The sequence below is a fragment of the Mauremys mutica genome, chromosome 3 (assembly GCF_020497125.1).
Source record: "Mauremys mutica isolate MM-2020 ecotype Southern chromosome 3, ASM2049712v1, whole genome shotgun sequence".
In the NCBI taxonomy this organism is placed as follows: Eukaryota; Metazoa; Chordata; order Testudines; family Geoemydidae; genus Mauremys; species Mauremys mutica.
Genome location: NC_059074.1, coordinates 14,018,754 through 14,032,053, shown reverse-complemented (window position 1 = coordinate 14,032,053; position 13,300 = coordinate 14,018,754). Strand labels below are relative to the sequence as shown.

Sequence of the window (13,300 nt, the reverse complement as noted above, 5' to 3'; positions counted from 1 at the left end):
GCCGTTGTTTGCCACACTTATTTGTTGCATCTTGCCTCATATTAAATTCTAAGTTCTTTGGAGCAGGGACTGTCTCCTACTATGTGTCTGCTGAGTGCCCAGCACAATGGGATCCTGTTCACAACTGAGGCATCTAGGTTTTCCCACAATATAAATAAGATAATTGTTATAATGGTCCAGATATTCAGCTGGAGTATATCAGCAGCCCATGAAGTCAGTGGAGCTACACAGATTTCCAGCAGATGAGGATCAGCCCCGACCTTCTGCAAAGTGATTTGAGATCCTCAATTGAAAGGTGCAATGGAAGTGTAAGGTCTTACTATAAAGAGGCAAAGTCCTGTTACTGCTATGGTATGTTGTGCTGCTTGTTAATAGTGCCATTATCCAAATACACAGGGTGCTGTTAATGCATTTTACTGTCTGGTATTGAAGCTGGGGACCATTATTTCCAGTGGAAAGGCAAGGCCGGTTCACATGACATGATTTAAACCTCTATCGTGAAGCATGCATAAGCTGCAGTGGGTCATAAATCTTAACAGGATGCTGTCAACTAGAAAGGGACCAAAATTAAACCCATTTATCTGAACTCCCCCCACCCCTATCCACTCCCACCCCCATCACCCCACCAATTTGGGGGAGATGGATCAAATGAAGCCTACTTCCAAAACACCTCTGGATTCATTAAGCAGACCCCAAACCCAAGCATCCCTGTCTCTGCACATCTCTCCCCACGGTTTGTTCAAGCCACCCAGGACTTCATGATTTTCACTATGCTGCACAGCACAGCCACTAGCGGGGACAGAACTTGGATCCTCCTCTTGCTCCCAAAGCGCAGGCCTCAAGCACTCGAGTTAAAGAACAATCTGTTTTCAGTGCTGGGACCACAGAGTCTATCACACACAGTGTGTGTGTCATGGAGCAGGCCTGATGCCATCCAGTAGCACCCAGTAACTCACATACACCATAGCCTGTGCTTTATGATACATTTGGGAATGAGTTCTGCATTTCATTTAGGGGAGAAAAAAACAAATAAAAAGAGTAGCCGCCAAAGATTGGTCCGAAGAGGTCACCCTGCTGGCCCCACAGCAGTGCTGACCTGGAACATTTTCCCTTAGCTGTGCAAACTACTGGTATTATGATTAGTCAGGCTGATTAACAGATGAGGAAGTAAACAAAGCAACAAAAAGGGGGGAGTCATCCTGGCCCCTGCAAAGGGCTAGAAGCCCAGGGAAATGTGGTTGCCAGCATGAAAGTGGACAACATCGACGGGGGCGGGAAAAGGTCTTATGTAGCCTTCTAGAGGCCAACACTCTAGGCCTAGACTGAGTCTTAAAACAATGAGCAATAACAAAATTAAAGGTTTCAGAGTAGCAGCCGTGTTAGTCTGTATCCGCAAAAAGAACTTTTAACACTTTCTTTTAACAAAATTAACATGTTTTAAGGGAGTGGAGAGTAACGATATCACTTTAAGAGATTCAGCGTAGTAATAACCCTAGCACCCTTCATCCAAAAGAGCATTACAAACAACAGGCCAAATTCAGAGAATTTTGACCCAATGAGGACTTCAGAATTTGGTTCTATATACATACAGGAATCACTAGGCCACAGCAGTGCAGCTCCTTCTGGGGTGGAGGGCATCAGCTAGATGGCACAATGCATAACAATAGGGAGGTGGAAATTTCAGCCAAGGACAGCAGAGTTAAAAGTTACCACAAAATCTTTAATATCAGCACAGAGCAAACAGGACCTCTGTTTTCTAGGTCTCATCCATGCTTAGTAGATTACCTGATAACTCTGTTTTGCTGAGGATTTATCAAGCATAAAAGGCACCGCCGATGCTGCTGAGTGGATTGAGGGGTCTGCCTCATCTCACTCACACCAGTTTTTACATGGCTATAACTCAACTGACTCCAAAAGAGTTACTCCTGTATTACACCAGCGCAAATGGAAAGTGAATCAGACCAATGTTTTGCAAACATGCTTACACAACTAAGCCATTTCCACCATCATGAGAACAGCAGGAACACAGCCTGACACTCCCATGCAGTCTGTTTGGGAGATTCTGAGCAAATAACATTTAGGGTGAGGGTAGGGGTGAGGAGATATTTTACATTTACCAATCTCTCCATACCACCTGCACTTCAGCAGCTATGATGAATTTGTTTCATCGATAGTGTTCTCTGCCACTTCACACCCTTGAGATTTTGAAGGGAGATCAAGAAAATGGCTCACAGGATTGCAATTAAAATTGAGGCAGTTTTTAAAAGGGGCGGAAGGGATACATTTTGTTCTCTGATTATGACGCTCTCTCTCTCTCTCTCTGATACACACTGACCCATCTTTCAAAGAGCAAACAGGTACAAACAAAGGCATCAAAAGAGATTATTTGGGCCGAACCACTGCTTCGTGTTCAGGCTCCAAAGGCAATTTAGAACTCCTAGTCTCCTGAGCTGGGATCTTTGACAAAGGGATGTAGATAAGGGGAAAACTACATTAGGAACAGAGCTGGCATTTGTACATAGAAAGGAGAGTCTAAAAAGAAAAAAAAGACATAAGCTATAAAGGAAGTTAAAGGAAACAAGGCAGCCCTCATTTATATTTGATCAATATGTGATTAACCATAGTTAACCATTAATTCATCTGCTGTGCATTAGAACTACTATTCAAAGTTGGAGAGCATTTAATATTATATATTGCCACTGCTCAGCCTAAATTGTTTTTTTCCCTTTAAATGTACACAATATTACAAATTTAATTTTAAGCTGTTTGAATCAGTCTGTAAAAAAGATTTGATTATACCTGAGTGTTCTGGCCCCAGTTTTTCCGTATCTCAGTAATCTTGGCGGTAATTGGCTGATTAGTTCCCTCACACTCCATCTCTGCCTCAGTTTCCATGGTAATGTTACAGGAGCTATTATAGATGAGAACTTCATCTCTTTCCACTTTAGGGCTGAAACGAGAAGGGAGGTTAAATGGGGTGTCATCAATCTTAATGAAATGCAATTATTTTTACTCTTATTAATCATTGCAAGCCATTAGCTTGTGGCAACTCCTGCCCACCATTTGTCAAACTTTGCAAATTTCTGTAATTTTGTTTCCATTCTTTTATTGTTTATTTGTTTCCCCCCCCACCCTTTATCTGCAAACCCTCCTGATGACAACACGTGCAGTAAATATCTCTCCGTGATGCCTTTCAGCTTCACAAAACAGTTATAAAGGCTGGCAAATGCTCTTCCAGGACCAAGGGAAGGAGGTAAGTGCAGAGAAGGACTAAGGAATTGCCACTGTGAGAGTCAAAGATGGAAGCATACCCCAAGCAGGGTTTGTCTGGATCCCCCCCACCCCCCTTTCCCTATCTTATTCACACTTAGCAATGGGGAATGAATAACTTGCTACTCCCTTAGGGCAAGCGGAGAAATTGGAAAACCACACAACTGGCTAACTGGTCCCTAATTCCAACTGTGAAAAAATGAGCTCATTTAGGGTTCCAATTCCTGCTCCCCAGCTGATTGCAATGATGCTTTGTTGCTAGCACTGGAACATTAACTTAGTAAATTAATTAAACTTACTTAACAGCCTAGACTAAGCAGATTCGATATATGTGCCAGTTATACGAAGACACTTGCTCCAAAGGCTTCTGTCACACAGAGAGAAGGAGGATCCGCAAAGGTAATAGGTAAAGGAGGTTCTTACTGCTGACAGCTGCTCACTTTGGTAGCATTCTACTATGGGGAGCTGTGAAGGTCTGATCCGAAGTCCCTTGAAAGCAATGGAAAGCCTCCCAGTTCACCTAACTGAGCTTTGGATCAGACCCAGGAAGTAGATGTCCCATTTTCATGTCTGGCTGCAATTTGCATTCCTTTCCCCAACTCTCCTCCTTTCCCACCCAAAAAATTCAGTGAATTTGTTTGTGGATTTGTGTGTGAATTTAGATCTGATTTCAGAAAAATGAAGTCCCCGGTTTATCCACAAACCCATCCCAGCACAGCGGGCAGCAGCACTACCCAACCTCAACCCAAAGGCCGTCTATCTCAGTCACCGTACCTATTACAGAGAAGACAACCCAGTCTCTGGGCCTGATTCTCCACCGCTGTTCACCTTGTGCAGTCATTTGCACCAGCTCAAAAATGCTTTCCACTCTGAATTGGTCATATCATGCACCCATTGTACACAGGTATAAATGTGCAAGGCGATGGCGAATCAAGCCTGCTAATTCAATTCAATCTATTTGGCAGTGGTTTTTGTGATGTGGGTATCCAGTTACTGGGAATCTGGATGGAGACAACCAAACTCTTTTCTCAGCTCAAATTCAGAAATAACAGGTAAGGGTTTAAGCTGCTGTAACTTACATGATGGGATGGGGGGGGGGCTAAAAAGAGATAAGCTACAACATTGTTCTACGATGCACCTCGGGCCAGATTGACAAAAGGGCCAAAGCGGGCTAGTTGCTACTCCAAGTGAAATTAACCCATCTGAAAATCTGGCCCTTAACTTGCTTGGGAGTACCAGGATCCCAACCAATTGATGAATCTGCAGTTTTCAGACCATGCCATTGTTCCAGGAGACAGCAGCCATGGCAGTGGGTTTGGGGGATGTTTGTTTTATTGCCATTTTTTAGCACAATAGATGGTGTATTAAAGACAGAGTTGCATTAACAAAAAAAGTTGCAGGTATCGGAGCCATTTTAACAATGATTTTGTATTTATTTCTGTAAATAAATCGTTCCCTCCACCACATCAGTAACAGAAAGTCAGCCTTAAGGAACAGCATTAGCTTCATGATAGCAACACTTTGAGAACTATTCTTGTCCTGTACAGTAATTCAGTGGGCTGCATCATATTTTCTGCTGCAAGGAAAAAATGTATCCTTTAAATAGCCAACATTTTTATGGGGAGGTGGCTATATCCAATGTTATAAACAAACTAAGGGCTGGATCCAGCTTGCATGGAAGTCATTGGGGCTCTCGCAAGAAACAGGAATGGGAGTTTAATCTGATCTTGCATTGGGAATTAATTTATAGGTAATGGACACACTCTGTATGGTCCTGGGTTAACCACAACGGTAACAGTTACTTCATTTCTGGGCACCTCACTGCTGGACAATGATTAACGAAGTGGTGAGCTTAAAGAAGTGCAACAAAAATAATCAGAGCTGGAGAGACAAACTGAAAGTTAAGGGTCACATCCTGATCCCACTGACATCAATTGCCAAACTTGCATTCTGTTCAATGAAAGCTGGATTTGGCACTAAGGATTAAACACATATGGGTCTGACAGTCCTCACGGTTACACTAGTGGAAGTCAGGAGTAAGTTAATTGAAACCAGAGTGAAACTGGGGTTTGAAAAGACGTGATCACTAGAGGAAGACAACAGTTAGAGCTGGATAGGAAATGGCTGTCAAGTCCCACAAAAAATTTCACAATTTTGAATATTTTTCTCATCCTGAATCCGGATAAAAAGCCAAAATATCGAACACTTCCACAAACAGATAATCAGGAAAAAAAACAGATCAGGTCAATCAAAATGTTTTGGTTCATTAATTTTAGAAGCTTTTCTTTCAAATTGTGACCTTTTTTATTTCTTATCTTTTTTAAAGTATAAATTAACTGAAGTTTAGACACACAGTTGTTTTGAACAGGAAAATGAACCTTTTTTTGTTTTGAAAATGTTGAAAAGGGTCATTTCAACAAATTACAATTTTGGAAGTGTGAGATTCTTCATAACTGACCCTTTCCCACACATTATTTCGGGTTCCACAAATTAGCATTTTCCAACAAGCCAAGTTGTGTCAGAAAACACGTGACCAGCTCTAATAACAAATCTATAATACTGGAAGAGTGTAAGTGTAACCCACATCTCCTGGGTGTGGTTTTCTGTCCCATCTGAAAAAGTGGCACTCAGACCACTTAGGCCTGGTCTACACTGGGCGGGGGGGAGAATCGACCTAAGATATGCAACTTCAGCTACGAGAATAGCGTAGCTGAAATCGATGCATCTTAGTCGCATCCTCACGGTGCTGGGTCGACTGCTGCCACTCCCCCGTCGACTCCGCTTCCGCCTCTCGCCACGGTGGAGTACAGGAGTCGACGGCAAAGCGATTGGGGATTGATTTATCGTGTCTACACTAGATGTGATAAATCGATCCCCGATAGATCGATCACTACCAGTCGATCCAGCAGTAGACGTACCCTCAGAGAGAGAGATTGAGTCTGTTCTGCAGCCTTAACTAACAGCCAGCTGGCTTTTAGCGCATGCAGTAGAGGCTCATGCATTTAGCTCCTGAGGCCCCAGGTTTGATCCTGCCCGCTGACAACTGGGGTCTGTTGGTGTTACATAAGCACCAAATGGAGAGAGGAATTATTTAGCATATTAAATGGGGCTGTGAACTTGCAGCATTCCTACTGTATTTTCCACTGCATGCATCTGATGAAGTGGGCTTTTGGGACATTTATAACTAGACTAGACAAAGCATGCCATAAAAGAACTATATGAGTTGGCAGGGAGAGAGACTGGATGACCTCAAAGGTTTTTTTCTCCCTTTCTGGATTCTATGAGCCAAACACTGAAGCCCTGACTAGAAACCTGATTCTCCAGTGCCTTGTGTGGGCAAACCCACTAAAGCAGAGATGGTAGGCTTGATTCTTCTCTGCCACCACTGCAAACCAGGCATAGAGCCATTGGAGCATCCACGTCGATGGAATTACCCAGGTGTAAACCACGCATAAGGGAGAGAAGAATCAGGACCCTGTGTATTTATTTGTGTCTGTTCAGTGTCTAGAATAATCTGGTGCTATGTAAATCAGAAATAATAAAAAGCAATGGCACAGATCCTTAGCTGGTGTAAAGGAGTAATAGCTCCAGGATCTGCCCCAAGGAATCTGATTCTCTTCTGACCGCACTGACTTTATACAAATGTAAATCAGTTGACTCCAGGGAAGTTACTCTGCTTTATACTGATGTGAGCAAGAGGAGACTCAAAGCCCAGAAACCTCAGACCAGGCTAGCTTCATGTGGCTTTGGGGTTTTGAAAAAAACATTTACACAATGGCAGTCTTGTCCTCCTTGTTAAATGCATACTGTAATGCCCGCTGCTCTCACCATGGGGTTTAAGTCCCATTGATTAACTTGTATCTCACAACAGGAGAACATGGGGCCAGATTTTCAGCTGGTGTAAATCAGAATAGTGCCACTGAAATCAATGGTATGATGCCAATTTACATCAGCTGAGAGTTTGGCTCAGTTTACAGAAAATCTTGGGCCAATAACCTGGTTTATCTATTTGGTTAGGAAGAAGGACTTAAAAAAATACAAATGGGAAAGTTTCATTCTCTTATTTTTTTCTCTCCACCCCTCCCCACCCCCACCACAAACTTATAAGACTAAATTCTTTGCAGGTGTAAACTGGCGTAGTTCCATTAACGTCAATGGAGTAGTTCCAATTTACACCAGCACATTTGGCCCATGTTTTCCAAAGCCTAAAGCTACAGTCACTATCTGTGCACCCTTGTTGAGTAAACAACATACAGCCTGCCAGATCCTCTGTGACTTTTTACCCATGAATCTCTTTGGAGAGGTGAAGGGGGGGAAAAATCCCTTCTGGTTTTCATAATGACTAATCCTTTCCCCCCTTGGCATTCACCAGATGTTGCTTTGGATCAGAAGATAAATATTAAAATCTAAAGAGGAACAAAGCGGGCTGTTTACTAGATGGATTTTCTGAGGTCTCTTGAATGCTTTAAAAGATGTGGGGGGCAGATGCTTTGATATGCACGCTGAATGGATTTCACAACCCAGTGGAGCACACCAACCTAGGAAATAGAAATCCACCTTCTCCATCGCCCAACTCTGCAAACACTAAGTGTCTTCTGGGAGACGCTGAGCAGCACCAGGCCCACACTGCTGTGGGATAGAGCCAGGGCTAACCTGAAAAAGAGGCCAGCAAAAAGCGCCTGGGGTGAGTTGACTTTTGTCTTGTTATCCAGCAGAGAGTCGTCATCACACAGGTATATGTAAGGCCTGGCTCCTGCTAGGCTGTATGCTCCTGCAGTGATATGGACGTCACACTGGATATATGTGGTCCCAGCTCCTTTGCAGTCTTCTGAAGGATGGGTCAGGCCACAGAGAACAGCCAAGGATGCTGCAAAGACAGAAGAAAAAAAAATACTCACCCACATAAGCATTGGCACTGATGCAAGTTAGAACCATATGCTGTGCCACTGAAGTCAATGAGAGTTTTGCTATTGCCTTCCATGGCAGAAAGGTCATGATTATTTTCTCAGCCTAACCCTTTGGGAACCACAACCCTCCATTCTCACAATCCATATGATCTATTTATTACTCTGCCCGTTGAGTTTGATCTCTTTTATCTGTGTGGATAATTATGATCCTTTGGCAAAATCTATCCAGATGCTCTTTAGAATAAAGTGACCCCTTGTGGGAGGCAAAAGCAAGCAGTGATTAGCTAAGGAGACGGGCGTAACTGCTGCCTGGAGGAGATGGGCCATTGTTTGCTTGCTTCACCCCAGCAGTACAGTATGTGCTCAGATCCTCGATTGTTCAGCGGAAAGGGAACATTCTCTACACTATTGTTCCTGTGGCTGGATCTGCACTTCATGAAGAGAGGGTTGTGCTCAACACACTGGGGGTCTGAGTGGGCTAATGCAATTAGCCTTTCACCGTTTGGAGACCGAGGTTCACACTGGGGAAAGCTGTTGGGATGGAAAGCACAAATCAACTGTGAACTTTTCACCAGGAAATGTTGTCTGGTGATAAAGTTCATTGCAGATTTCAAGCTCAGCCCTGGTTCAGTGAGAGCATCAACAGAGCTTTGCAGGCTTTTCAAAGGAATGGATTTGCAGTGGATTTGGAGCTTTTGCTTGGAATCTGTGTGAAACTTGAGGCTTTGCATGACTTTAACTCAATGGGTTCGGGGGGTTTATTAATTTGCTTTAAGAGGTTGGTTTGTTTGTTTTTTAAAGGATAGGTTTTGTGAGCTGAAAGTCAGGTGGGAAGAGGTTTATGGGCCTACAGGAATAAAAACCAGAGAACAAAATTCATTCAAAACCCTGAGGGTTTCATATAGCTCTGGGAGGATCTCCACCGAGCTAGCACTCATCAAACAATGAATAGCTGAAAGGAAGGATGGTCTTGTGCCAGTGATTGTTGTTTGCATTTCTATGGCTCATCAGAGATCGAGACCAGAGCTGGTTGGGAATTTTTCAGTGAAACTTTGTTGTTGTTAAAAATGCCAATTTGGTGAAACTGAAACTTTTCACGTGAAAGGGCCAATTTTGACAAATTTCTTGACTTGAAAAACATGTTGAAAAAAGGTTTCCAAGTTGGCCCCTTCTGATGTTTTCAAAACAAAAAATTGTTCAAAAGGACTTTTCAGTTCAAAATTTAAGCCAATTGTACTACAGATAATTATTTTAATTAAAAATGGTTGAAAGTGGAATATTATGAAATGATCAAAACACAACACTTGATTGACCCCCAAAAATTCAGCTTGTCAGTTCGTAAATGTTTTTTGAAATTTTGACTTTTTAATCCAGAGTTGGGATGAGAAAAATTTCTAAAATCTGGAAAATGTTCATAGGACAGGAAAAGCATTTCCTGCCAAGGACACCATTGTTCTAGGACCAGTTCAAACACATATAAACTAAGCAATCCCTGCCTCAGAGTTTATCACAATCCAGGCATAAAACAAGAGACAACAGGTAGATAAGAGCATTGCCGGCAGATCAAGGGAAGTGATTATTCCCTTCTATTCAGCACTGGTGGGGTCACATCTGGAGTATTGCATCCAGTTTTGGGGCCCCCACTACAGAAAAGATGTGGACAAATTGAAGTGTCCAGCAGAGGGCAATGAAAATTATTAGGGGGCTGGGGCACATGACTTATGAAGAGAGGCTGAGGGAACCGGGCTTATTTAGTCTGCAGAAGAGAAGCGTGAGGGGGGATTTGATAGCAGCCTTCAACTACCTGAAAGGGGTTCCAAAGAGGATGGAGCTAGGCTATTCTCAGTGGTGGTAGATGACAGAACAAGGAGCAATGGTCTCAAGTTGTAGTGAGGGAGGTCTAGTTTGGATATTAGGAAAAAACTATTTCACTAGGAGGGTGGCGAAGCACTGGAATGGTTTACCTAGGGAGGTGGTGTAATCTTCATCCTTAGAGGTTTTTAAGGCCTGGCTTGACAAAGCCCTGGCTGGGATGATTTAATTGGTGTTGGTAACCAGCTGAGCAGGAGGTTGGACAATATGACCCCCTGAGGTCTCTTCCAACCCTACTCTTCTATGATTCTATGAAGACGGAGCATAAGGTAGCAGTGAGAAAATACTGATCAGCATAAGGAACAGTAGTCAAAGCACACCAGCTGCATAACCATTGTTGAGGTTTTTTTAGACATCATGGCAGAGGAGAGTTTTCAGGAAGGATTTTAGGAAGAACAATGAGGTGGCTTTGCAGATGTTTACATGGAGTTCTTCCCAAATGTAAAAGGCAGCATGGTAGAAAGCACAAAGATGCTTGTTTAAAAATGTACTAATGGGTGATGGAAGCTGGGGTCATTGGCAGAGTAATGGAGTGGAGATGAGAGTAATCAATGTCTTGATATTGTTATGAGAGATGATGGGTATGGTGTCAGAGCCAGAGTCAGGCCAAGATTCAGAGCCAGAGTTGGGTGGGGCACAGAAGCAGGGATCAAGAGTCAGGTGAGAGGTCATGGTCTGATGTAGCACTCAGCCAAGGATTCAGGGGCATTGGTCAAAATGACAGGCATCATGAGAGTGTCCACAGTGGGTTTGAAAGGTCATCTTCCTCTTGTCCCCAGCTCTAATAGTATTCTGGAGAGAAAATGACCTTTAGTTTGTGCCAGTGGATAAGGGTGTTATGGAGGGTCAGACAAGAAATACCCAGAATCAGGGGAAAATGGCAGGAGTGAATAGCACTGAACTGAAGTGTCTTTCTGTCCTCTTCGCAGGGCCGGCTCCAGGCACCAGCGAAGGAAGCAGGTGCTTGGGGCAGCCAATGGAAAGGGGCGGCACATCCGGGTCTTCGGCAGCAGGTACCAGTCCCTCTTGGCAAAAATGCTGGAGCTGGCCCTGGCTCTTTGATGGTGACTTCCGAGGTACAGTCTCTGTGTCCACCAGACAGGAGAATGGGGGAACTTATCAACTGTCTCTGCTAGGTCCAGAAGGTGGTTAGGCCTTAGGGGCATCTGACCTGAGTCAATGAGGGGCTTCTGTGGAGGGACTGGAAGGGAGCACTCCGGGACACATACTCGTCTGGTAATTGTAAATGCGGTGTCAGCTGGCAGAGTTCAGCACGTGTTCTTGATAGGTCCATGGCTCAAAACTCAGGGAAACATTTTGTCAAGGTTCCCTGGTCAGCCTCGTTCTTGGGGCCTGGACTGACTTGTTTTCCTGGGTCTCTTAGGTTTGGATTCCTCATGCAGCAACCAGAAATACAATGAACCAGTTTGCCACAATAGAAACACAAGATTGGCAGGCCAGAATAACCTGCAACTGCTTGACTTGAGAAGCAGGACTCGATAGCGGGAGGCATGACTGTGACAATGCCTCTCGTCTTTCTTCCCACTGCCCCCACAATCAATTATCAATCCAGGCCTCTGTTGCTCTGGACCAGGGGTCGGCAACCTTTGGCACACAGCCCATCAGAGTAATCCACAGGCGGGCCGCGAGACATTTGGTTTATGTTGACCATCCGCAAGCACAGCCCCCAGCAGCTCCCAGTGGTCACGGTTCACCATTCCCGGCCAATGGGAGCTACAGGAAGTGGCTCAGAAGCTCCCATTGGCCAGGAACAATGAACTGCGGCCACTGGGAACTGCGGGGGGCAGTGCCTGCGGACAGTCAATGTAAACAAAATGTCTCACGGCCCACCAGCGGATTACAGATGGGCACATGCCGAAAGTTGCCGACACCTGCTCTGGATGGATGAGTGTGTTTGAGGGAGAAGCAAGAACAAGAGGCAGCACTGGTTCCTGAAACAGGGCCAGCTCTAGGCACCAGCAAAGGAAGCAGGAGCTTGGGGCGGCCAATGGAAAGGAGCAGCACGTCCGGGACTTTGGCGGCAATTCGGCGACGGGTCCCTCTGTCCCTCTCGGAGGGAAGGACCCGACGCCAAATTGCCACTGAAGAATGAAGCAGCACGGTAGAGCTGCCACCGAAGTGCCACCGATCACGGCTTTATTTTTTTTTTTTCACTTTGCCGCTTGGGGCAGCAAAAAAGCTGGAGCCAGCCCTGTCCTGAAACTTCAAAATTTGAAAAATCCCTACTGAAGCACTCCAGAAAGGCAATGACAGGTCCTGGCTCAGAGGGCGATGTGGCTGGTTGGGCCCGAAGCACATTGTTCTCTGCACAGAGCTGATGGACTTGCTCCTGTAGTGCCTGATTCTCAGCAACCAGCTATGCTGTTTTATGCTTTGTTGTATATTGAACCTCTGCCTTACAAGAGATCACTCCAACACTGGGTTAATTTACAAACTCTAGTTTTATTGTGGCTGCTTACAATATGGCTTCTTCAGCCTCATGGCTTCTCAGATAGTTACCCAGGAGGTGTTGCTTTCAAGCAGTTCCCCTCAGGAAACAGTATACTGTATGAGAGTGTCTGCGAGTATTCATATTGTTACATCCCTTCTCTTTTAAAGAAAATTGTCAAATACCCTAGGAATAACTGATAAGGTAACCTAATTCCAGTTACTTGACAACTTGTGCAACTCCACTTGGGAGATACTAATGGTTAAGGATGCCAATGGGAATTAGTTCAGCACCAGAGGTATTCCAGAGCAGTCTGACCCAAGTACTGGAGGGCTTGATGGGAATCTGGACAGTAGCAGTTGTGTTGATAGTGGGAGAGGATGATGATCCAGAACAAGCTCAATGAGATCATGACTACACATTTTTCATATCACATTCTGTAAAAAGTCTCTCTTTAGACAGATCTGTTAATATGTCCTCAATTGTAGGCAGAGGGGAATAGCTCCATTTCAAAGATTTGATTAAAGTCTTTGGGTCTATGCATATTCTCAGCTTTTCAGATGGTTTTCTTACCACCACAAGACTGATTTTCTAGTTTGTGTTCTTCTCTACAGGATGAATAATTGCACAGTTCTGTAAGCTCTGCTGTTCGTCTTTCAATGGCTGTTGTAATGCAATGGGTACTTTCCTTTTTTGGCAATTTAACTGGCTTCACACTGGTGTCAGTCTATGTTTTATAAACACCATCTTAACTGTCCATCTCCCTGAAACATATCTTGATACTCCTACTGTATCATCTCCT

General features: G+C 44.2%; 1 protein-coding gene and 1 long non-coding RNA gene across 3 annotated transcripts in view; one reads left to right on the top strand and one right to left on the bottom strand.

The window, feature by feature from the left end:
* The window catches only part of PKHD1 (PKHD1 ciliary IPT domain containing fibrocystin/polyductin), a 367,689-nt gene that overhangs the window by 264,908 nt on the left and 89,481 nt on the right, over positions 1–13,300 (bottom strand). The window contains exons 34-35 of the mRNA XM_045008841.1: positions 7,924–8,137; positions 2,800–2,950 (exon numbers count right to left, since the gene is read on the bottom strand). Of these exons, the coding sequence (XP_044864776.1) occupies positions 2,800–2,950; positions 7,924–8,137 (365 nt within the window). The remainder of the gene's footprint in view (positions 1–2,799; positions 2,951–7,923; positions 8,138–13,300) is intronic.
* Positions 1–13,300, top strand: part of LOC123365857 — a 50,326-nt gene that overhangs the window by 18,103 nt on the left and 18,923 nt on the right. Inside the window, exons 3-5 of one of the 2 annotated variants that reach the window (XR_006577794.1) lie at positions 3,171–3,253; positions 4,236–4,322; positions 10,979–11,125. This is a non-coding gene — a long non-coding RNA (uncharacterized LOC123365857). Of the gene's footprint in view, positions 1–3,170; positions 3,254–3,576; positions 4,323–10,978; positions 11,126–13,300 lie in introns of both variants that reach the window. The other variant, XR_006577795.1, reaches the window with a different exon arrangement.